The sequence below is a fragment of the Mauremys reevesii genome, linkage group 1, assembly GCF_016161935.1.
Source record: "Mauremys reevesii isolate NIE-2019 linkage group 1, ASM1616193v1, whole genome shotgun sequence".
NCBI classification, from domain to species: domain Eukaryota; kingdom Metazoa; phylum Chordata; order Testudines; family Geoemydidae; genus Mauremys; species Mauremys reevesii.
Window position 1 is genome coordinate 180376240 of NC_052623.1, and position 24287 is coordinate 180400526.

General features: G+C 41.4%; 1 protein-coding gene across 6 annotated transcripts in view; it reads right to left on the reverse strand.

Annotated features, from left to right (window-relative positions):
* LOC120395622 (multidrug resistance-associated protein 1-like) overlaps window positions 1–23989 on the reverse strand; it is a 64990-nt gene extending 41001 nt beyond the window's left edge. For 3 of the 6 annotated variants that reach the window (XM_039520176.1, XM_039520175.1, XM_039520173.1), the window contains exons 1-8: window positions 23422–23594; window positions 18466–18527; window positions 12870–13011; window positions 10693–10850; window positions 6558–6735; window positions 5309–5563; window positions 2278–2343; window positions 805–942 (exon numbers count right to left, since the gene is read on the reverse strand). In XM_039520176.1, coding sequence (XP_039376110.1) covers window positions 805–942; window positions 2278–2343; window positions 5309–5563; window positions 6558–6735; window positions 10693–10850; window positions 12870–13011; window positions 18466–18527; window positions 23422–23487 — 1065 coding nt within the window. In that variant the 5' untranslated portion in view covers window positions 23488–23594. Of the gene's footprint in view, window positions 1–804; window positions 943–2277; window positions 2344–5308; window positions 5564–6557; window positions 6736–8487; window positions 8644–10692; window positions 10851–12869; window positions 13012–18465; window positions 18528–23421; window positions 23595–23871 lie in introns of those variants that run through there. The other 3 variants (XM_039520174.1, XM_039520177.1, XM_039520178.1) reach the window with 3 other exon arrangements.
* Window positions 23990–24287: the final 298 nt, after the last annotated feature.

The following is a 24287-nucleotide window of genomic DNA, read 5'->3' on the forward strand; positions in this document are numbered from 1 at the left end:
GGGTAAGCGGGGCCGGGCGGGCGCGGGGCGGGAGCGGGAAGCGGGGCGGGTACGCAGGGCTGGGGACGCGGGGCTGGGGAGCCGGGGAGCGGGTGGCCGGGGAAGCGGGGCGGGCGGGCGGGTGGCACGCGACGCGGGGACCGGGTATGCGGGGCCGGGCGGGCGGGCAGGGACCGAGCGGGCAGGCGGGGACCGGGAAGCGGGCCGGGCGGGGCGGGCGGCGGGACCAGCGGCGGGCCGGGCGGACGGGCGGGAGCTGGGCGGCTGGGGCGCGGGAGCGGGCGGCTGGGGGCGGTGGGTCGGGGCGGCGGGAGCCGGGCCGCGGCTGGGCGGCTGGGGCTGGGGAGCCGGGGGGTCGGGGACGCGGGGAGCCGGGCGGCCGGGGACACCGGGCGGGAGCCGGGCAGCCGGGGACGCGGGGCCAGGGCAGGAGTCGCATGGCTGGGGACGCGGGGCCAGGGCAGGAGTCGCGTGGCCGGGGAGGGATGCGGCAGGAGCCGGGCAGGGCCGCCGCCGGAGTTAGTAGTTTACCGGTAAGTGGCAAATTCGGCGCTCTTCTGTGCTCGAGATATTAGGGTTCGGCGAGATTAAAGAATCGACATAACCGATGAGAAACCGATAAGACAAAGAGGGAGTTTGGCGGTTCCACTTCTAAAACGTCGACTTAATACGATTGGCAAGTTAACCAAGGTCGAGATAAATGGGTTCGACTGTATTTTAAAGGCTTATGTTTTGTTAAAGATAATAAAAAGGAGAAAAAGAGTGATAGCTAACTACAAAAATGGATATTGTTAAGTAACACACCATAAAAGGAATACAGGTTAAAGTTAGCATGGAGAAAGTTGTCAGGTACCCAGAAGACTTCAGAACATCTATTTCATGTTCTCGAATTTCCACAACCTTCTTCTGATATGAAGGTTCCCATGCATAAAGTTTAAGAATCTAAATACAAATAAATAGAAAATTACATCTTAGTAAATCAACAGCAGTGATCATGATTGTTAAAATGAGTTTAAATTCCAAAAATGTATCTGAAAATGTTGAATACAAAAGTGTAAATATCCAACACGTGCCCTTTCCAGTGGATAGCTTCTAAAAATAAAATATTGTCCAAGCAAGACCCAATATAACCCAAAATGAGATTCATTATGAAGAATGCTATAGTGTAGCCACCTTGAGCTCTATACATTTCACGGTGCCCATTTTGGTGGATTACTTATTATTCCAGGTTACTACTATCAGCATACATCCCCTATACATTTTAATTTATTAAATTTATCCACAGAGGTGCCACCATCTGACTTCATTGTAAACCTCTTCTATCACTTACTGATGTGGGAAAGTATCAGTATGGTAAGCCACACACTTATTTCATGTTCCTGGTGCACAGCATGTAAGACTGATCATCTCCAGGTGATGTGCTCAGATAATATTTTTATTTAATAAGGAAGTAAATTTAAAGTGTGGCCAAAGGACACCTGAAAACATCCTTTACTATTATCCAGAACACCAGACAGAGGAATTACATATACAAGTAGGGCCTAACCCTTTAGCTACGTGAGTAGTTTAATTGAAGCAAATGTGCCCATAGAATCTGGAAAGAAACTCTTGGGATCCATCTACATGAAAGATACAATATAAGGTGGTAAAAGAACACAAAATGCTGAAGAAAGGAAAGGTCTCAGGCTTTGTATTGGCAAATAGCTGCCAGTCCATCATACTAGCATTTTCATGATGAAAATATTCTCTACCTTACTTGCAACCAAGAAGTAACATATTAAAGTGTATTATATACATTTTATAGCAGCACCAATGTCTATGGTTAGAAATCCACAAACTTCAGAAAAATGTAGAATTAACTGTGAATAATTTGAAGTACTGGCTAGATTTAAAAATTGAAGAAGCATAAATGACAAATAGATTTTCAGAAACAAGAACAAATTTGAAACACTCAATATTGTTCTTCAAGAAAAGTGAAGTTTTAGTGAAGATTTCCAACCATCTAATGACAAACTATCTGTGCTGATTAAAAAATAAAACAAGAGAACAAGATCAAAATATCATGGATAATCTATATTTTATAATCATATCTCTTATGTTAATAATGCTTTAAATAACCACTTTAAGTAGTTATATAACAGAACATATTTTCCCCTAAATTGTTCTTTCCTACATTATCAGCTGAAAGGTTCAGTGACAAAAACCCTGCTTTTCTGAATAACATAGTCGCTCATCTTATTAGGCAGAACAATGAAACTCATTAGCTGTTTGTATTACCTTTATTCCATGCAAGATTTCATTTAGTAGCTTAACTCGTTGATCTGTATTCTTCATTTGGCTTTTCTAGTTTAAAAAAAGAGAGCAATGCTTACAATTTTTTAAAAAACATCAGAGATTCAAACATACTTTGTGTACTTCAGACAGTGAACACTGCTACTACTTGATTATTGACTCTCTTGGGAAAAAAAAATACTTGTACTTAGGGTGACCAGATGTCCCAATTTTATAAGGACAATCCCGATATTTGAGCCTTTTTTTTAATATATGGGCTCCTATTACCTCCCCATCCTCTGTCCCAATTTTTCACACTTGCTATCTGGTCATCCTACTTAAACTGTACACCTTACATTGTCAAATGTACTTCACGTTCGGTGTCTGACATTATTATACCCAATCAAATAATCCATTATATGATAAAAGGATTGGTATGTCCTTTCTAAGGCCTGGTCTACACTGGGGGGGGGGGGTCGATCTAAGGTACGCAACTTCAGCTACGTGAATAGCGTAGCTGAAGTCGAAGTACCTTAGCTCGAATTACTTACCATCCTCACGGCGCAGGATCGACGTCTGCGGCTCCCCATGTCGACTCCGTACCGCCATTCGCGTTGCTGGAGTTCCGGAGTCGACAGGAGCACAATCGGGGTTCGATATATCGCGTCTAGATGAGACGTGATATATCAAACTCCGAGAAATCAATTGCTACCAGCTGATCCGGCAGGTAGTGAAGACATACCCTAATAGCACTTTTTCTTTAAAAAAAATCATCTTGATTTTTTGTAATACTTCCTGCAGCATGACTACAGTAATAACTGCATTTCTTAGATTCTAATTAAAAGCTTCATAATTGGAGTTTCAGTTTTCAGTATTCTAGAATTACAAAATAGATTAATCTTAAAAATGCTTAAACATCTAAACTATGATTTATAAAAAAAAATTGTGATGTTGATTCCTTAAAGTCTTGAATAGATTATTCACCATATTTTTCCATGGAGTAGTAACCATTTACCACTTGATCTTACTTTAATAGTCACTGACAAGGAGTCAAATCCTGCTCACCTACCACATGTAAGTAGTCCCAAAAAACTGATTAAACTATTTCTGTGACAAAAGCAAACAGAATTTGGCCCGGTCTGATTTGTGAGATGTGAAGGAATACTTAGGTTAAAGAGCATATTTTGAAAAATAAATTCCTTTCCTCGGTTACTGATAACATCTTTGATTAGTAAAAACTGAATTTTTAAAAAATCCTCTCTTCTTACTATTTATGCTATATTTAATTGTGTATTTCACTCAACTTGCACAATGAAAACATGCTAGTCAGTTTCTCTTAGCATCTTTCACTCTCTGGTTATTAGGATACTTAGGCAGAACACTTTGGGTTGCAAAGAGTGGCCAAGATCACTGCACTCTCCCTCACCTTTCTTCTTCTCCTTTCACATCACTGACAAGATCTGTATGGTGAGGGGAACTTCTGTGTAAGAATCTGCCCTCCCCCTTCCTCCTGGTGGAGGTCAGCTGCTTCTGTGGCACTGTTTTCACAGACACATAGGCCAGACCTCTCCAGAGGTCCATGGCCCTCACTGCATGAGCAGCTGGAAACAGGGTATGCTGGGGAATACAAATAGCTTCCCTTATAGCCCTGTAAAGTTTCCTTGGAAAAGATAATAGTTTGCGCTGTTTTTATTCTTTCTGTGGAGCATGGGCAGCTGTGGCCAGGGGAAGTCCATGATAAAACAGTGCCAAAGGAGATGTGGTATCAGGGAGCCAGAGAGAGGGGTTCTGGAGGTTAGGATGTTGTGGAGGCAGGATTCAGAGTGGGTCGTGCAGCCTATTCTGAGTATTGGGGGACTAATCTGCCCCCCCACACACACCTCAATGGGATGGTGTGAGTCAGAGCATGAAAGTGAAATCTCTGTGAGAGGATCCTCGCAAAGGTCTCTTTCCCTCCTGCACCTTTTAGTACAGACCATGGCCGGATAATTTCATCTCTGCTGAGGAAGGTCACTTATTCCACTTCCCAACCCCCACTTTAATTAATTATAGTAATCATGGAAAGGTTTGTAAAAGCTTTTTTGTTAATTAAACCTAGATTTAGGGCCTAAATCAACTGTGTATTATTAATTAAAATGTATTGACTTACTGGCACACTCACTTCTGTGACTAACTCTTGTCAGTATTTCACACTGTAAGCAGAGCGTCTGGTTTGTGGTGTTTATCTTTAGGCATATGATTTTTTTAAAAGACCCGCTCTTTACTGACAGAAGTGAAGGCATATAACACCTAGTCAACATCCTATGCTCCTGGGGATTAACTCCCAAAAACATATGGGCTACCTGTCCTATTTCCTTTTCCTTCTTCACCCCTAAAGACAACTGTGAACAAGGAAAAGACTTAGGCCCAAATCAGTTGCTGACTCAAAAGCGCTTCGGATGCAATTGTGAAAAATCAGGAAAGGGGGGGGGGGAATAGTTGCCTATATAAGACAAAGCCCTGAATATCGGGACTATCCCTATAAATATCGGGACTATCCCTATAAATTCAGGACATCTGATCACCCTATTTAGCACTCTACATGGGTGCAGCAGGTGTAGGATGCGGACCTTTGGATTTTTGACTTCCATTTTATTTAATAATAAGCTCCTGAAAACACACCTTACTATTTTGTTGGTATTTTAGTCAGTTTTAACCTAAAACCAGAAATCCTAACTATTGCCCCAAATTTGCCAACAATGAGTTGAATAGGATGACTTGTGTGTAAAGTTAAGCACATGCATAAGTGTTTGTAGGATCAGGGCCTATAACACTTCTACAGATAAACAAAATCTCTTCTCTTTATTGTTTTTTGTTTATAGATAAAGTTTAGTGATCTAAATATTGATTGATTAGCTACCAAAAGCTCCCCCTCCAACAAAGAGAGCTGTGACTTTGGTTATTTTGTGCCTACATTAGTTTTACACTCATGTTTAAAAAAATCAGCTCTTCATTGTAACACCACAATTTTGCCAGCATTTACATTCAGATTTCTTACCCTCAGCTGTTTTACTTTTGCAGCAACAAAAGCATTTATAGGTATAACCAAAACGAGCACTGCAACACCTGCTAGCACTGATGGGCCCAGTTCTTGCCAGAGAAAGACTATAGCCATCAGGATCTGAAAAGGTGCTGACCATAGAAGGTTGAGGTTTACAGTCAGTTCCATAAGTTGTTGGGCATCTGCTGACATCAAATTAACAATTTCACCAGTTGTATATTTTCTCCGTGAAGAATTAGCTAAGCTTAAAGCCTGCAACAACAGCAAGAAACCAAAGTGTACGGTTATAAAATGAAGTAAAAAGATGGAGTAAAAAAGAAAGCATCTTTGCCTCATTTGCTATCACTACAGTACAGTAAATACTTTGTAGCTCACAAACTCCACATAGACCAGCTATAAAGATAACTTCTCTATCTCCAGCTTTGAGCTTTGTTAGCACCTAAGCTCCCTTGCTTTGAATGAGACAGGGCCCACTACATGTTTTACTACAATCTGGTATTAGCTATGCACATATTTGCAGAGTTCACCTAAAACATCAGGTGAAAGTTATTTTAAAAAACCACAACAGTTCCTAAACTATTGTGCATACTGCAGCTTTCAGAGTAGCACTGCTGTGCCAAACCCAATTTTCACTAAAATGCTGAAGATCTCAACTTTCTCCCCTAGAGAGGAGATTTCCTGGCCAAAATTTCAGCTTTCTGCTCCCACCACTTCAATGCTAGAGCAATTTAAGGAAAGGTTGCATAAGTAGTTCTTATTTTTTAAAAAAGAGCTAGAGATGGAGGAGAATTCAGCCTTCTTTTTGCTCAAAAATGGATGAATCATTTTTGTTCAAACTTAACACCACATACATGCAGACACAGGCACAGCCCTCCACCTTTACACACAAACCCAGGCTGGAAAATTTCAGGTTAAAAAAAAAAAGTTTTAGAGAACAGTAAGCAAGTGAAAAAGGGGGTAGCTCCCAATCCCGCAACCTGCCCTGCGCTGGCAGACCCCTATATCTTCACGGATTTTGCACTGATGCAGCGCTTCCCCCATTTAATTGTAGGATGGGACTCTTAGAATGGAAACATGAAATTTTAACTTCAACTGTTGCTAGTGTTCCAGTTATAGTTCAGGCATCTTTATTAATATTCTCATTAATCTACAATATCTTTGTTTTTGTAGCACTTCTTCTATTTTTCAAAACTGAGACAGTTGCCCTTTTTAGAGGTTAGGGGATAACGTCAGAAGAAGCAGTTACCTTTTTGTATAGCAGGCCAACAGCAGCAGTCTTAATTTTGACAGCAGTGAGCATATTGAAACGCTGGTATAACTGATGGACAAGTGTCTGCAAGACAACCACGACAAGAAGAGCAGTGGCATAGCCGTATCCCTTCCAGTGTAAATCAGAGTGATTTTCAAACAAAATTATCATTTCCCTACAAATGAAGGAATACAAAGTTTTAAAATCTGAGCATTAATCAACAATATGCATCTGGCAAACGGGTTAAGTAAAATTGATTTATTTACAATCCGTGTAGTTATTATATCCATTTTGCACAGGTCGAAATGAGTCTAAAAGGTGCAAGACAGTGGAGAACTAGGATACTCAAAATGGGGGGTGGATGGAAGAGCATTCATCTGTGTGCTACTGTGCTACCTTTGAAACAATTCTCAAATGCTGTTTCACGGAGAGGGACGTTGCTGCTGATTTCACTGGTAACGGAGCACAAATACAGGGTGGTTAAAAAAAAAATCTATCTTTTTTTGTTAGAAATATAGAATAAAAAAAAATCAGTATTTGCCAAATGGAAAAGGATAAAAAAAATCAGAAGTCAAAATTAAGTTTTGTTACTAGCTTGAAAACAGACTACTACTAACAAGTGAGTATAATAAACAATACAGAGCAGTGTTTCCTAAACTTGTTCCACCACTTGTGTAGGGAAAGCCCCTGGCGGGCTGGGCCGGTTTGTTTACCTGCTGCGTCTGCAGGTCCAGCCGATCGCAGCTCCGTCGGCCCGCGCCACTTCCCGCAGCTCCCATTGGCCTGGAGCAGCGAACCACGGCCAGTGGGAGCTGCGATCAGCCAGACCTGCGGATGCAGCAGATTAACAAACTGGCCCAGACCACCAGGGGGCTTACCCTACATAAGCGGCGGAACAAGTTTGGGAAACACTAATATAGAGTAATTGACGGTGTCATTCTAACATTTCCTTTCAGACAATCACAGATACAACTCTCAGCCAGGTTAATTTTTAGCACAAATTGTTCCATGTCTGAGGGTGGCAGCCGCAACAGTCTAAAGGTTAACACTAATCGCTTATGTTCATAAATTCTCTGATAACCAACCAGGTGAACAACTGTGTTAAACACCTTCCCTTTGTTGATAAAAATCACTTCCTTCTCTCCCATGGCAGAGTCATTTTCAGTCTTCAATTAAACCTGAATTGTAGTTATTATATCACAAAACTTCCATGCTTTTGTGACTGAGATGTAGGTTTTTCTTTTTTGTTCAACTGCTCCCGCAAACAAGAAAAATCTACACCTAAGCAACAAAAGCATGGAAGTTCAGAGTTTTGACTCTGAATTTAAGCTAACACTTAATATGTACCTTTTGAGTTAGTCTGAGCATCAGCCTTCAATTAGCTTTGCATTTCATTTCTTTTTAGTTCTTGATTCAGATTCTAAATTTTGAAATTCTTAAACACAGATTGCACAGTTGGGCTTCCCTTCGCATTTGTCACAGTTCCTGGGCTAACCGCCCCTCTAATCCCCTTCTAAGTACACTCCCTCTCAGTTCTCAAGCCCCTAGCAGTTGCCTGCCTCTTAGGATGAATCACACAGTTCTCCCACTCTCAGAGCAGGCACTGCACTGCAGTTCCCTGTGTATCAACCATGATTACCTTAGGGTTCCCACCTTGGTAATATTTAAAAACCAAACACTCCAACAAGAGTGTCAGAACCTCCCCTGCCCTGCCTCTTCCCCCAAAGCCCCGCCCCGTCCACTCCTCTTTCCCCCTCCCCCAGTCACTCACTGCTTTTCCCCTCCTACCCCCCGCCACCCGGGTCAGAAGGGACTCGCCTGTGAAGCCAGGGCTGGGAGCTGCAGCTGCCTGATGCAGGTAGGGGGCAGCCCCAGCTGAGTAGGGGCTGGCGCGAGCGATGACCCAGAGCAATCCTACCGCCCGCACCTGCAATAACTGGACTTTGGGTGTCCAGTCAGTAGATGTGACCGGATACCGTCAGGTCCCCTTTTCTACCAGACTTTCCAGTCGAAAGGCGAACACATGGCCACCCCAGATTGCCTCAGCAGGTCTGATGTACATCCAGACCCTACAATTCTGTTCCTTCCAAGAATAATGACAGATTAGATCAGACAGTTTTTTTAAAGCAGAGTATTAATTATTAGAACAATAGATTTCTCTCTGAAATGTAATGGTCAAAAAAACAAAAAAACAAAAAAACAAAACAAAACAAAGGCTACACTCTTGCCTGTCTGTTCCTAAGGCTTAGCATTCCATGGATATGGGGAAAGATCCAACTCTTTCAGATTTATCCTCAAAGTCTCTCTTACTGTCAGCCTGTCTCCCCTTGGGCAGCACCTGAAAACTAACCCCTCACTTCCTCTCCAGAGAAGGACTTTATAACCGGTTTGCAGTTTGTTGGAAGTAGGACACAGGATCCTTGAGGGTAACACTTTGCCCCATTGTGTTTCAAGTGCCTGGATGTTCTTGTCTGGACAGCCATTGTATTGCCTTCATGCACAGACCCCACTGAATTTTAACATTTTAGGCATACGATAAACATTCCACTACCTCCAATGCAAGTTAAATCAATTCTGACATTCAGGAAATTCTAATAAATCCATGCTAGTTACACAGTAACTTTACCTCACTGCCCAGGTCACATACAGCATTCATAAAATTGCTACATCTCAGTATTCTTAGATCATTACATAGCAGTTTCATGACTGTCACAGCATTTTCACTTCAAGCATTTTTTTAAAAAGTTACCAGTCACTTCATAACACAACTGGGTATATTACCTGAATTATGAAATTTTAAAAATATAATTTATTAGCTTGAACAAATACATTATTAGGGAGCATTTACAGTAAATCATGCTAAGCAGTAAAGTATTGTTCATGGAGTAATTGCTATATAGTGTATCTGCTCTGATTAAGTCATATAGGGGCTGTTTACACAGCTGACCTGAAATCTACTTCAGAGTCAAGATCTTATGAGACATCCTTGTTTGAGGAAAGGCTGATGAGCCTCCTTTCAATACATGACACACCAAGCTGCTACGTACAGTAAGTACATTTTAAAAACATACTTTGGTGACTAAAATGTCTCCTTCATTTCCTCCTCCTCCCCACAATCCTCTGCATTTTATTTTTTTATTTTTAATAAGACATGTACTCATTTTCTATAATAAATAATCCTTCAGAGATACAGGTTGACAGCCCTGAGTGCAGGGGGGAAATTGGGCTAACTCCATGAGCCACTCTCTTTTCTGGTGGTTTCTATCTTGTGTTCTTAGGAAAGGAAACCTTCGCCCCACCTCTCAGGAGATGAGCCACTTCGAGTGTATTTGTATTTCCTTACTTTCTTCCTTGTCGCGTTGTATGGAAAAAGATAATTTGCACCGTGATTTTTTTATTTTTTTTTAAGCTCCTGTAACTCAAGCTTCCCCCCAACACACACACACACACACACTTTTAAATATTTCATTGTTTTCTTTAATACAGTAATAACATCTGATATTTCAATATCAATAGCAACATGGATTTGAGTGTCATCATATTCAGCCATGTAACACCACAAAGAGAGAAATGCATCTCTGCTGTCAATAGGGTTCATAATCCACATTTTTTTCACCGTATTAGCTCCTGTACTATGGTATATTTATTGACAGAATGCTATTTAGTTCTATAGCTGTAATAAACAATCAGCCAAATATTTAAGAAAATAAGCATGAAGGAAATTACAGATTCAAGTTAGAACTGTCAAACGGTGACTATCAATATTTGCATTTCAATAACGTCATGGGAACGGCTGCGTATAATCTGCTAGGACATGGGCTGGGTGGAATTCAGTCAGGGACTCATTTCTTAATGACCTAACATCTCAGCCTGTAAATATCAGAAGTATCTTTTGTTTATGTTGGTCACAAACTGGCATTAAAGCATTTTTAGAGGAAGTTTGTTAATCCTTCAAAAATCTTATAAAAATATGTAACGTGGATAATTTTAAGTTACCGAAACATTTCCTCTAATAAACCTTGCCACTAAAAAGTTGTGTTAGCAGAACTAAATTTCTTGATATTGGGAATCCTTTAGCTTCATTATTATTGCTGTCCTGAACACAAAATGGAGCACATTCAAAAAAACTTACTTCATTATCTGTGGACTCATGAAGGCCAGAATATCAGCTGCAACTTTCAGAATGGCAACTTTAATCAATAAAAATCTAAATGTTTGCCATAGAGGGTAAAGCAGAGATGGTTTCTGGAAACTTGCTTTCTCTGATATCACCCCTTTGTCACAAGGAGCCTGCCAATTTACAAAAGAGAGACACAAAATTAAGACGAAGATTTTAACACAAAAATGCAGAGTGTCACCCTAGAGCAATGGGCACACCTATGGTCCTGTGGAACATACTTCTTTCAACTCAGTGAGGGGGAAGGGTAGAAATATTTCTGTGCAAAAATAATTTAGACTATCTAGTAATCCTTTACAAAAGGGGGAATAAAGGTTCTGCAATCATCTTTCAGTATCACAAAAAGGCAATTTATTACCATGCGTAGGCCTTCAACAGAAAAAGTCTACCTCAAAAATGAGAGTTGGAATGTACAAAAATCTGTTAGACGTGTTGGAGGAAGCCTTTTGTACTGTATATAGATCCAGATAAGTAAGAAGTTACACTTTTTGCTTTACAGTGGGAGTTGTAGCAACTGCTTTATTTAAGGTTGCCTAAGAATGTCTATTCTAACGGTGTGATGTCAGTTGCTAATTAACTTTCTAAAGCTTAACCTGGCACACTGAAATTTTCCAAGCTAAGTCTCTAATCAAAAATGAATATTCTGATAAAGTCTGAGCAAAAACAAATCTGCCCATCTTGGGTATTACAAGAGTGTGGGGGGAGGTGGATACTTTCCACAAATCAGCTGGGGTTAGAAAGGTGGCATCCAGAAAAGAAATGTCCCTGTAAGGTCTGAAGCCTTTTGGAACCTAACTATGGGGCACAGCCCCAAGATCAGAGCTGCCAGAGCTCAACACCCTGCCGACCATATCATGCAGAAGCCAAAGTCCCCTATGATCTGATCATGACTGGCCATCAAGAAAAGTTTGTCTGCCTTATTGGGAACGGTGAGCATTGTGTGCTCCTAAGACTCTCAGGACAGAGGCTCTTCATATAGACTTCCTAAGGTTATGGCATTCCTGCAGTGTCTAGCCCAGGGGTCGGCAACCTTTCAGAAGTGATGTGCCGAGTCTTAATTTATTTACTCTGATTTAAGGTTTTGCGTGCCACTAATACATTTTAACTTTTTTAGAAGGTCTCTTTCTACAAGTCTATAATATATAACTAAACTATTGTTGTATGTAAAGTTTTTTAAATGTTTAAGAAGCTTTATTTAAAATTAAATAAAATGCAGAGCCCCCCGGACCAGTGGCCAGGACCCGGACAGTGTGAGTGCCACTGAAAATCAGCTTGCGTGCCATAGGTTGCCTACACTGATCTAGCCAAACACGTAAAAAAAAAAAAAAAAATCCATAGTATGAAACTTCAAAAATAAACAAAAAACCCACAAACATCGACCACAAAACAACAACCCAGGAAATTTCATTAAAACATTACACTGAAGCCTGCTCTACACTGCAAAATCTTACTAATGGTTTTAATACACCTTGCAGCTACACACACCAGTCCTTGCAATGGTGCACAAGTGTTGCCAGAACCTTATACAATTGTTTTTTGCTTAGAGCAGTGATTTTCAACCTTATTTCATTTGTGGACTCCTAAGTTTCAAATAGAGGTGCGGACTCCTTTGGAAATTCAACCTGTAGTCTGCGGACCCCTACCATAGAAGTTTTAGACTGAAAATTGACTGAACAGAATTCAACTATAAATGTTGCATGTGCTCAGCACGGCATTTGATGCAGCGTGAGAAAGGGTGCTAAACTGTGAGCATATATGGTAATGACACCACTTCCCTTTTCTGGGAGCTGAAACATTGTATTTTTATAGTCATCTTTCACAGACCCCTTTAACATAGTCTGTGCAGGGACCCGCAGACAACAGGTTGAAAACCACTGGCTTCAAGCAAGACTCATTACCATTGCTAATGGGAGCTAAACATATACACTGAAGCACTTTTGTCTAGTATTCTGAACTAGTGCACCAATCGAGGGAGGTCAGACGCTATGGAAATCTATGGGGTGCTCTGAAGATATTTGAGTTAAATCTTTACAAGAATTTAATTAAGTTTTGACAAGGATTTTTTGGGATGCCTAATATAAATTTAGAAAAAGGTAATGGTTAGTGATGTTACTTATTGCTATCATCATTACCTTTAATCCTTTTGTTGCCTTTAAGAGTTCCTTCCTCCAATGCTTTTCAAAGTTAGGACATACAGTATACGGAGAGTCACTTTCATTCAATTCAAACAGGTCCTCTCTTTCCAATGGTTTCTTGTAGCCTAAAGTTATTATTCTGAAAGGAAAATAATCACTTTAACAAGTGAACTATTACAAGAAACACAAAGCAGACAAATCAAACAGGAATCCTAACTGAGAAGCTTTATACACATAATACAATACTTATAAATAAACTCTACATTCACAATAATAAATAGAGTATGTATAATATAAAAGGCAAAATTGTGGACGCCACCTAAAGTCAACTTGATATACTGAAACTGAAATCCCCAGATCTGAACACCCTCAATGAGGAAAACCTGCATTTCAGCATCCATTTGTAGTTATGAAGTTAAGGAGAATAAAAATGTCTAGTTATTTCAACAGCAAATCTTGTTAGTGACCGTCCACTTACGATGATCTACAGAGAAAATGTTTTTCTTTATAATAGGATTCCACTCTGCTGTGACTCATCCTTAACCAGGGTACTCGGGGACAAACAGAAATTGGGTTTTAGTATAAGTCTACAATAAGCTTACAACAGATCTTGATTTGTTTACATTTTGGGCCATATTATCTCCTTTGCTGTTAGAAATAGAAGAGCTGAAATGGGTGTAAATAATGGTTGTAATCACCCTGAACCCACAGGAATCCTCTCACAAGAACAATGAAAGGAACCTGTAGGTTTTGGGGGCATGACTGGCTGGACAGGGGGCAGAGCAACCGAATGGGAAAATCTACAAAAATGAATGCTGATGTCAAAGTCAATTAATTTTTTAAGAAAGTTCCAAAAGTTTGGAAGGCAACAGAAATGAATCAACCAGATGTCACTGCATAGGTCTACCGGGGTCCCAACATGGCAAGATTAAGGCATACATACTTTAAGTCATTGCTTAGAGTCCCAACTCCTGCAGTCACGTGGTGAGATCAGAATTTCAGCATTCATTAAAAAAAAAAAGTTTCTAGACCTCAGGTATTCAAAGAAAATTTTGAAAAAGTGACCTGAGTATAACGGTACCTGTCTGAGTCAGGAGAGAACCTGAAACAATACCTCTACGAGCAGTGAACTGCCACACTGGTCTCAATTCTGAATTCTGGTGCTTCCCCAAAAGACAGATGAGTCCACTGAAGGGCCCATTTTGGGTTGTGCCTAAAGCCCCAGATTGCCTTCATCTCATTCTGGGTCCCATGGAAGCATGATGAAATGTTATGAGTTAGTTATATAATAATCAGTTTGAGATTTCCCAGTTCAGACTGCAGAAGCCTAATATTATTTAATCCCTACGTGTCCTTTACTGGAGAGACACGGTGGGTGAGGCAATATCTTTTATTGGACCCACTTCTGTTAGTCAGAGACAAGCTTTTGAGCCCCACAGAGCTCATCTTCAGGTCTGGGAAAGGAACTCCTAGCATCATAGCAAAAATGCAAGGTGGAACAGATACAGACAAACAGCTTAAACTCCCTCATAGATTTCCACCACAACTTGAACAACCACCACCTGTCCATTAAACTCTCCCTGGAACACACACACACTAGAATCAATTTCCTGGCCACCATCATCATCTTAAACAATGGAACCATTCAGATAACCATATAAAAGAAAACCACGGACCCCCACACGCACGTTCATAGATCTAGTAACCACCCCAAACACACTAATAAATCTGTTATCTACAGCCAGGCACTCAGATACCACTGAATATGCTCAGAGGAGAGAGTCACAGATATAGACCTAAACACACTTAAAACCACCTCTGTCAAACAAGGACACTCCACCAGAGAAGTAGATCACATCATGGAACAGGCCACCCAAATACCCTGCAAGAATCTGCTTCAATACAGAAATAAAATCCCCTCTGATTACACACCCCTAGTCATCGCATACTACCCCACATTGGAACCCGATGGTGTATCATCAAGCAACTACAACCCATACTCGACGGGGATCCCATCCTGAAAGAAATTGTTCCTGAATGCCCCTGCTTCTGGCTTTCAGATAACCTCCCGACCTCCCCAAGCTCATCATCAAAAGCAAGCTCCCTGCAGACCAGGACACACAAACTCAAAGCAGCACCAGACTTTGCCTGAACAGCCGATGCAAAACCTGCAGACATATCTCCACTGCTACAGTGATCAACACCCCCAACAACACACCTTTCAAGATCCAGGGATCCTATACATGCCTATCACAAAATGTAGCATACCTCATCCAGTGCACTAAGTGCTCCAATAACAACTATGTGGGTGAAACCAGACAATCACTATGCCCTCAAATGAACTCACACAGGAAAATGATAAAAGACAAAAACATCCCATCACCTGTGGGTGAATACTTTTCACAAAGCGATTTCTGACCTCTCAGTTCTCATCCTCAAAGGAAAGCTCCACAACACTTTCAAAAGACGAGCCTGGGTGCTTAAATTAATTACTCTGCTAGAGACAAAAAATCATGGACTGATCAGAAACGCTGGATTTATGGCTTATTACAGTGATGGCCAAACTGTGGCTCATGAGCTGCATGCGGCTCTTTTACAGTTAAAGTGCAGCTTGCGGAGCCCTCCATGCCCCCATCCCATTTTCCACCTACCAAGCCCAGGAAGGGAGAGTGGAGGAAGCTCCAGACCTCTGCCTTGCAGCGGAGTGGTGGGGTAGGGGCTTTTGCCCAGGGAGTGTATGGGGAGACTTTGGCATACCTGTAAATGCTTGAACCACTATGGCTTATTGTTCAAGGCGGCCTAGTCAGCAAGCTGTAAATTGGCTATTCAGCAATCTCAGCTTGACCAAGGCAGGAGGGGAGGGGGTTTTGGGTGCCACGGAAAGGGCAGCTTGTCCTTCCTGATAAGAATTGTGTTGAAGTTGCTTATACATGCGTTTTCAAAGAGTAGGGTATGCCCCAGGAATGTCTATTGAGGTCTCAAGGCTGCAAGTTCTGGAAAAACCCACACCTGGTTATTAGGGGGAGGGACAGCTCAGTGGTTTGAGCATTGACCTGCTAAACCCAGGGTTGTGAGCTCAATCCTTGAGGAGGCCACTTAGAGATCTAGGGCAAAAATCAGTACTTGGTCCTGCTAGTGAAGGCAGGGGGCTGGACTCAATGACCTTTCAAAGTCCCTTCCAGTTTTAGGAGATTGGTATATCTCCAATTATTATTTTTTTTATTATAATAATCAGAAGGAGCCTCTTGCTTGATCATTGAAACGGCTCACTTAACAAGGTTTCTTTAAGAGACATACCATTCTATTACTAATGTATAAATAAGGGGACTTGTTTGGGGACTGGTCTCTCCCTCTGGATGCATCTTCTGTTCCCCACCAGTAAACAGGCTGCCACTGTGCCACTCAAGAGCCACACTCAGCTTGGTAATTATCAAGGTTTGGGGGTGTTTCACTAATCTTATTGTGGGCGAGTGTCAGTGCTTGAGACTAGTAAAGTTTAGCTTTAAGGGAAAGCACTCTTGTGTTGTCCTGTTTGTGCCAGCCATCCATCGGTTGGATGGCCATGTCTCCCCTGATTTATTTCCTGACACCTCCTCGCACAGAGTAAAAGTTACCAAGCGCTTTGGGTTGAAAGAACCCCGGGTAACATGAGGAGAGGGGTCTTGGGGCTTCAGCCCCACAGGACACACTTCCCGGGGCTCGGGGCTTCAGCAGGAGCAGGGGTGGAGAGGGGGCTCCAGCTTGCTCGGCCCGTCCCTGGCAGCTGGGGTGGCAGCAGGCTGCCCCACACCCAGGCCCTGCTGACAAGGGCCGAGCGAGCCGGAGCCCCCCTGTACCTCCCAGCATGTTGAGCCCCTGACCCTGGCAGCTGAGCCAGGGCAGGGTGCAGGCTGCCACTGCCTCCCAGCCAGGCTCTCCCAGGCAGAAGTGGCTCCGTCCCACTCTCCACCTGGCTGCCAAGGAGAGCAGCCGAACATGCTGGGGGGGACATGTGGGGAAAGGACAGAGCCTCCCCCACAGGTAACATTGGGGGAGGGGGAGTATGGCAGCCCTGGACTGGGCACAGGGCGGGGGGTCACTGGGGAGAGGAGACACATGGGGCGGTCACGTGTCCTCCCCTTTAGATTGTGCTCCACCAGTTTGGGGAGGCATGAGTCATCTATGCCCACCTTGTCTCTCTAATATCCTGGGACTGAGAAGACTGCAACTACACTTTACTGGAGAGTAATACATGATTTATTTAAAACGTTATCTATTAAGACAACATTTTAAATAAATCTTTTAGGTCTCTCCAATAAGGACACTTAGAGTTTAAATTGCAACAAGTTGTGAGGAATTATTTTACAGAAATCCTAAGAAGCTCCCACAAGGAGATTATAGCATATATGCGTGTATATAAAGCACAAGGGTAACCTTTTCCATCACCAAGTTTTGCAGAGGCAGACAAGAAAATCAAAACCTTAAACAAAATTTGGACCTTTCTATTTTTGAAGAAAGTTGTGAACTTAATACTCATAAGTCTATGTCTGTGATAAAAATGAGGAGTTATAATTTTTATGCAAATTGTGTGAGAACTGAAAACTTTAACTTGCAACATTACTGCATTCAAGACCATGGATTAAATCCTGGGTCCACTGACATCAATGACAAAACTCCCATTAACTTTAATGGAGTTAGGTTTTCACCATATAATGTGAAAGCTTGAAATTAGGCTAAGCAAAAAGAATCAGATACTAAAGTTTAAGACTATTACCATAGTAATGTAGAACAGAGCAAAAAGCAACTGTTACTTGTAAACTGACTTTAATCATATTATTAATATTCCTCTCTCTCAGGACTATAGGCTTACACCATACACTTACATGACTTACTGTTTATTTTGACTGACAGTATTTCCAAACGAAGCACATGATGTAGAAGAAGTGCTAATAATGAGTAACAGTCAGGAGACAAAACATGTGAAGTTGCTTGAAATATCCTACTGAACGTTAAATGACAGTAGGCAGCCCAACCTGAAGTAGCTGAGCTTTCAGTTCATATGAAGGTATGCTATACCTGAGGAGAGGGTTCTTTTAATCACTTGTTTAGAATGACACATGACTTGGAGGGAAGAAGAGAACAAACATTAAAGAAGAATACACAGGAAATTAGTCATATAACTGATTAACAGGGTTACTTGGCTAATTCTCTGTAGGTCACACTAAAATATTTACTCTTGTAATTGTATTGCCACACACAACACTGGGAAACATACGTGTCTATTTTCTAATGAAGGGGATCTTGTGAATAGCTCCCACTGACTTAGAGCACTTTATAACTGTTAATTAAAGTGCTAAACATTGTCTGTTTCTTACTATTAAGAATCAGGCAACCTAAAACATTAGTATGTGTCTAGAACTACAGGACCAATACATTAGGAAGTAATTGTTAAGAAGTGACTTATAGTAATTGTAAACTCTGGCTTTAGAACACTGTTTTGATAGCACTCTCATTCTGAATTAAAATGCCAAGCTGCATGAATGGATGGAATGCTTGTATGACTTGTGCCTAAACCAACTGTGCATAAGCACTAATAAATAACTTAAATTCTCACCTGCTGTACCAGGAATACGTTATCTTACTGAAGAAGGAAGCATTTTCTTCAGGACTGCATTTCTATTAATAAAAATAAACCAAACACAATTCATGTTATTTGAAGGGCAGAGGGAAATGAATCTGTACTTCACATTTTTTCTTAGAAAATTAGGCATTAAGAGATCCATTCTCCCTTGGATCAATGTTAATGTGAGTTACATTTATAGATCTCAGATAATAAACTCCAAGTTCGGTACACAAAGTTGTAACTAAAAATAAATTTGCTTCATATTTAATATTTCAGTGACATAACCTATATTTTCTAGGTAACACAAAAAACTAGACCTGAATACTAGAATTTATTGCTATGATTATCTGTTCATCATGACTCAGTGCCACACCTGTTTCTCCTTCTCTCTTTAACACAGAAGACACATGGAATGAGAGAGAGGTTTAAGGCTACTTGATTCAATGGGCTGTAAGTTCCTTTAAGCAGGAATGAGAAAGGTTGAAATAAAGTTGTCAGGAAGAGAAACATTAAGGTATGGAACAATGGGTCCACTTAAGCTAATGGTGGGACATTAGCAGGAGATCGGTAAGAGTTAATAAGGAAATAAGATATGTGTGTCTAGCCCCAGGTAAACTTATCAGTTCTGCTCCCTTTATCTTGTTAAGTTTGCACCCTTTTCATCTGTATAAATAAAGTAGGTTAAGCCTTGCATGGCACTCACACATTATCTGGGTGTATTAGCAGAGCTCTTTGCTAATAAAACAGAGTGGTCAGACAAATTGTGAGTCCTGAATCTAACTTTGACAAAAGCAACACCAAATAATCAATGATAATCCAAGAAACAGACTAATTAAAGATCTCCTTTTTTAAAAATATCTTCCCATATGTAATTCTCAAATAAAGAAACTCACCCTCCATAAATTGTTAATATCTGTAAAGGTTAATTAGTATTGCTGGATTATAAATATTGTACATTTATTATTCAAGTGCATGATACAAATCTGAAGTAATCAGCCTCTCTCTTACTAATGGCCCAGTCATGCTCCCATTTCTATATGTAGCAAAATTCTGGTAGACCTTAACAGGAGATGTATAGGACTCCACAAGAAAACACTTCAAAGGAAGACCCACTGAGCCAAACTCTGAACTGATAAAAAAAAAACAGGAGTACTTGTGGCACCTTAAAGACTAACAAATTTATTTTAGCATGAGCTTTCGTGAGCTAAAGCTCACTTCTTTGGATGCAACTGATATTCATCCCTTGCCTTCCCATTAATTCAAAGGATGTATGTTAGAACAAATTTGCAGCACTGTCTCATACCAAGAACAGGAGTACCTGTGGCACCTTAAAGACTAACAAATTTATTTTAGCATGAGCTTTTGTGAGCTACAGCTCACTTCTTCGGATGCATAGAATGGAACACACAGACAGGAGATATTTATACATACAGAGAACATGAAAAGGTGGAAGTATGCATACCAACAGGAAAAGTCTAATCAATTGAGTTGAGCTATCATCAGCAGGAGGAAAAAAACTTTTTGAAGTGATAATTAAGATGGCCCATAGATGGCCACTCAGTGACAGACTTGAAGGTGGCAATTTTGCAACAAAAAAACTTCAAAAACAGACTCCAAAGAGAAACTGCTGAACTCGAATTAATATGCAAATTAGATACAATTAACACTGGCCTAAACAGAGACTGGGAATGGTTGGGTCATTACACTAATTGAATCTATTTCCCTATGTTAAGTTCTCCTCACACCTTCTATGGGCCATCTTAATTATCACTTCAAAAAGTTTTTTTTCCTCCTGCTGATGATAGCTCATCTCAATTGATTAGACTCTTCCTGTTGGTATGCATACTTCCACCTTTTCATGTTCTCTGTATGTATAAATATCTCCTGTCTGTGTGTTCCATTCTATGCATCCGAAGAAGTGAGCTGTACCTCACGAAAGCTCATGCTAAAATAAATTTGTTAGTCTTTAAGGTGCCACAAGTACTCCTGTTCTTTTTGCGGATACAGACTAACACGGCTGCTACTCTGAAACTTGTCTCATACCAGTCACTAACATTTTCACTTTCTGACACTGACCCTATTTAAAAGCAATAACCTGAAATCTAATCAAGTTAAAAGTACTTTTAGATATTACACCTGTTCCAGAGTTCCCCTGCCAATCTTTGTGCTTTTATAAGCACATTTTCCTATTTTTGTATTTTTCACCCTTCACTGTATTAAAGCCTCAAAACAATGGGAATCACTATTTTTTCAATTATAATAATATTAGGTGTTACTTTTGCTACTAGTTAATAAAAACATCTGATTTTTGTTGTTCAGTTTTGTTACACAGCATTACCATCTTGTTACATAGACTGGTTTCCCATTCCTAGCTCATGGAGGTGCTCTTCAATGAGCCAAGTGATATGGTGACTGAGCAACAAGATACCCTTTAAGCCCTATGAGTTGTTTTGAATTTTTCAAATTAGGGAATTTTTCCAATTTGGGGAGTGAGGAAGGGGAAACAGAGAGAATTATCTGAAGTGAAGGCACTTTCTGATGATGATGTTGATGATTAAGGAAATGTTTCTTTGCTAACTTTCTATATTTGTAATACACACAGACCCTTAATAGGGTTGACTGAGTCTCCAAAGTTGCAGTCCAATCAAGACAATCATTGCTCAATTAAAAATTTCTAAAAATATTTTATCCAGAGGCAACAGCACTTTTTACTAAGGATAGAGGACATATTCTGAGTGCAGATTTTACCATAACACTAATGATCCAGTGTTATCATCAAGGTAGATTGATTTAAATTTAAATCATAATTTAAATCAGCAAGAAAGAAATCTTCATTTAAATAACTGATTTTAATCTTGCTTTGCATTTGTATTTTTTAGTTATTTTCCTAAAGACTGATTCTCATTGGTTGGTAACCATTAAAGCATGTTGATTTGCAACTAAATATAGCCTTCACACTAAATTTGGAGCTTCTTTTTGTTAACCAGGAGGACACACTATATCTATACACATTTATTTGAGCAATTGTATAATTTAATTTATTTTTATTTAGAATCTTAAATATTACATTTATTATTTGATAAACTGGTGAGTGATGCTTTTTTCTTTTTACTAGATGATGTTTAATTTTTTTTCGTATGTGATTTGTGTCAAGCTGTAAATTCCAATTTAATCAGAAATGCACAAAAACACCATTTAAAATGTTTCAATTGTTAAATAAAATTATCGGTACCTTAAATGAGCTGGATAAATAAGAAAAAAGTTTATCAAAGTTTATTAAAACATGCTTGTCATTTAAAACTAAATGATTTCTTAAACAATCAAAGTAGTATCTGTAGTCAGTGAATTGAACTGACATGTTCTTCAAGATTTTAGAACCAGTAGATCACATCCTCATGCACCTAATTTTTATTCAAAGAATGGAAGAGGAAAACAAGCTTTGCATTTTCAACTCCCAGATGGTTTCTTAACTTTTTAAGTGAACTAGTCATTGAATTTAACAGGTTGAATAAAGTGAAATAAGGAAAATATACTTTGCCCCTGAAAAAAAGCTACTGCTGTCAAAAGCTAGTTAGCTTTACAAACTGGTTACAGGTGTTTCTCCAGTGACTTACACCATGCCAATGGTTTGATTTTCTTTACAATTTGGCAGTCAACAGGTACTGCTTATTTTTTTTTAATTTAATGTACATTATTTTAATGTATTCTAATATGTTTTAGGCCATAACATATGTATTCATTTCACACCAGTCTCTCACTTTGATTCAAACTACAGCCTGCACATCCTTTTACATGTGTACCACTCAGGCCCTGATACTATAGTTCTAATCTAAGAGTGTAAAGTGTTGTTGTTTTTCTCTCCATATTAAAGTATCACCTCAGGTCCCATTGTGTTAAGCACTGTTCAAACATGTAGTGAGAGACCATCTTCCCAAAAAGGCTTACAATTATACAAACAATACAGAAAAGGGATGAGAAGGGAAAGATAAACATAGAAATGAAGCATCCTCGTGTTGATTTTTCTCACTCTGAAATCAGTTTACATTCTGTTCATGGGATTTTACTTATTCTAATACTAACCTGAGGGAGAAACAAAGAGAATGTAAAGGGGAAGAAAGAAAATACACAGGACAGGGAGAATCCTAAAAAGATAAAAAGAGTGATAGCAGGAAAGATTTATCAAAGTGGAGGAAGCAAGAAGTGCAAGGTTCCTAGCATGTTTTGTTTTGTTTGGGGGGAGGGGGGTTAGGGTACAGGGGTGGAATGTTACAAGGCCTCCCAAAGAAAGGTGATGTGAGAGTCACTTGGAGTTATCAGAGTGAAGGGAGCAAGAAGTGCAAAGTACCTCGGATAAACAACTGCCAGAAGAAAGAGGATGTGAGACTCACTTGGACCTGACACAGTCCTAACCCCTATTTCCAAGCCGGTATACTTAACTAAGCTACATTTTAAAGAGCCCTCAGAAGATTGTCCCTATCGCACGATCACCTTCCTCCTACCCCCGCCCCCCATTCTTTTAACTCTTGATTAGGACCTTTTTACTTCCGCGCAATCCCCCTCCCCAGTTTGGTCTTCTATAACGACCAGGTTTCCGTTTAAAAATGGGACCACGAAGCCCGAGATCCTGCCTCCCCCAGGGATTGCATGTAACTGCTCCAAGGAAACCGCTCGACCAAGCCCCACCAAGCAGCCATCAGGTGACTTTAGCCGGCTGGCTGGGACATGCTCAGACCCGGGGCAGGTAGTGGGAGGGGCGGGTCTGTGCCCCGTACACAGCTGCCAGGCGAGGCGGCTTTCGCACAAGCTCCCCGCCCTGTCCCCTGCCCTGCCCGGCCCGGCCCGGCTGCACGGGGAGAGCGGGGCTCAGTCTCCAGCCGGGCTCGCCAGGGACCCTCCCATCCAGTGGCGCCCGGCCGGGCCCCCACCAGCCCGGCGGGGCCGGGTTACCTTCTGGCCGAGCGGAGGGAGGAGCTCGTAGGAGCCGCCCCCTGCCCCGCGCAGGGCCGCCGGCATGATCCCAGCGCGCCCCGCAACCCCGCAGCCGCTCGCGGTGTCCCTGGATGCGGGGCAGGGCGGCGGCAGCAGCAGCCGGGGCCGGAGGCAGCTGGGGGAAGCTGGGAGGAGCTGCCCGCAGGCACCGCCCACCCCCGCGGCTTGGCCTTGGCCCCAGCCCCGCGCAAAGCCGTCGCCGCACTCCGCCCGCAAGCGAGGGAAGGGTCAGGGGGCGGAAAGCAGCCGCCGCCTGTTCCCGTGTCCCCGGGGCTTAGAGACAGAGCCCCGAGCCCCTGGGAGGGACTGGGAGCGCTGGGCATTAGCAGCGGGTGCCCCTGCCTAGAGCCAGGTGCTGGCTGACTGCACGGGGGGAGCACAGGCAGGGTTTAGAGGCTAACTGATTACCATCCACTTTTGTATATGGCACCCAAACAAGACTTGTACGCCAAAGCCTTGACCAGCTGTATCCACCCCAGGTTTACTTGATGAGTGATCTGTATTAGTGGGTGATTCGAAGCAAATAATAAGCTCTTTACTGTTGTGTATTTGGTTGTCATGGTTTTGTTGCTATGGCAACTGAGTTAGATTATTATGGGTTAGCTCAACCGGTTTCAACCGGCTGAGGAGCTCTCTGTATATATGTAAATAAAATGGAGGTTTTGGTTAGCTGCCTGCTCTCTGGCTTCAAGTGATTGCTTCCTACACCGGCTGCCCCAAGGATATAACACTGGCGACGAGGGTGAGACTCCGGTGCTGCTCCAGTAACAGAAGGAAGTAGAAGTTAAGGTAAAGAACAAACAAACAAAAAAGCTGCTTGTTTG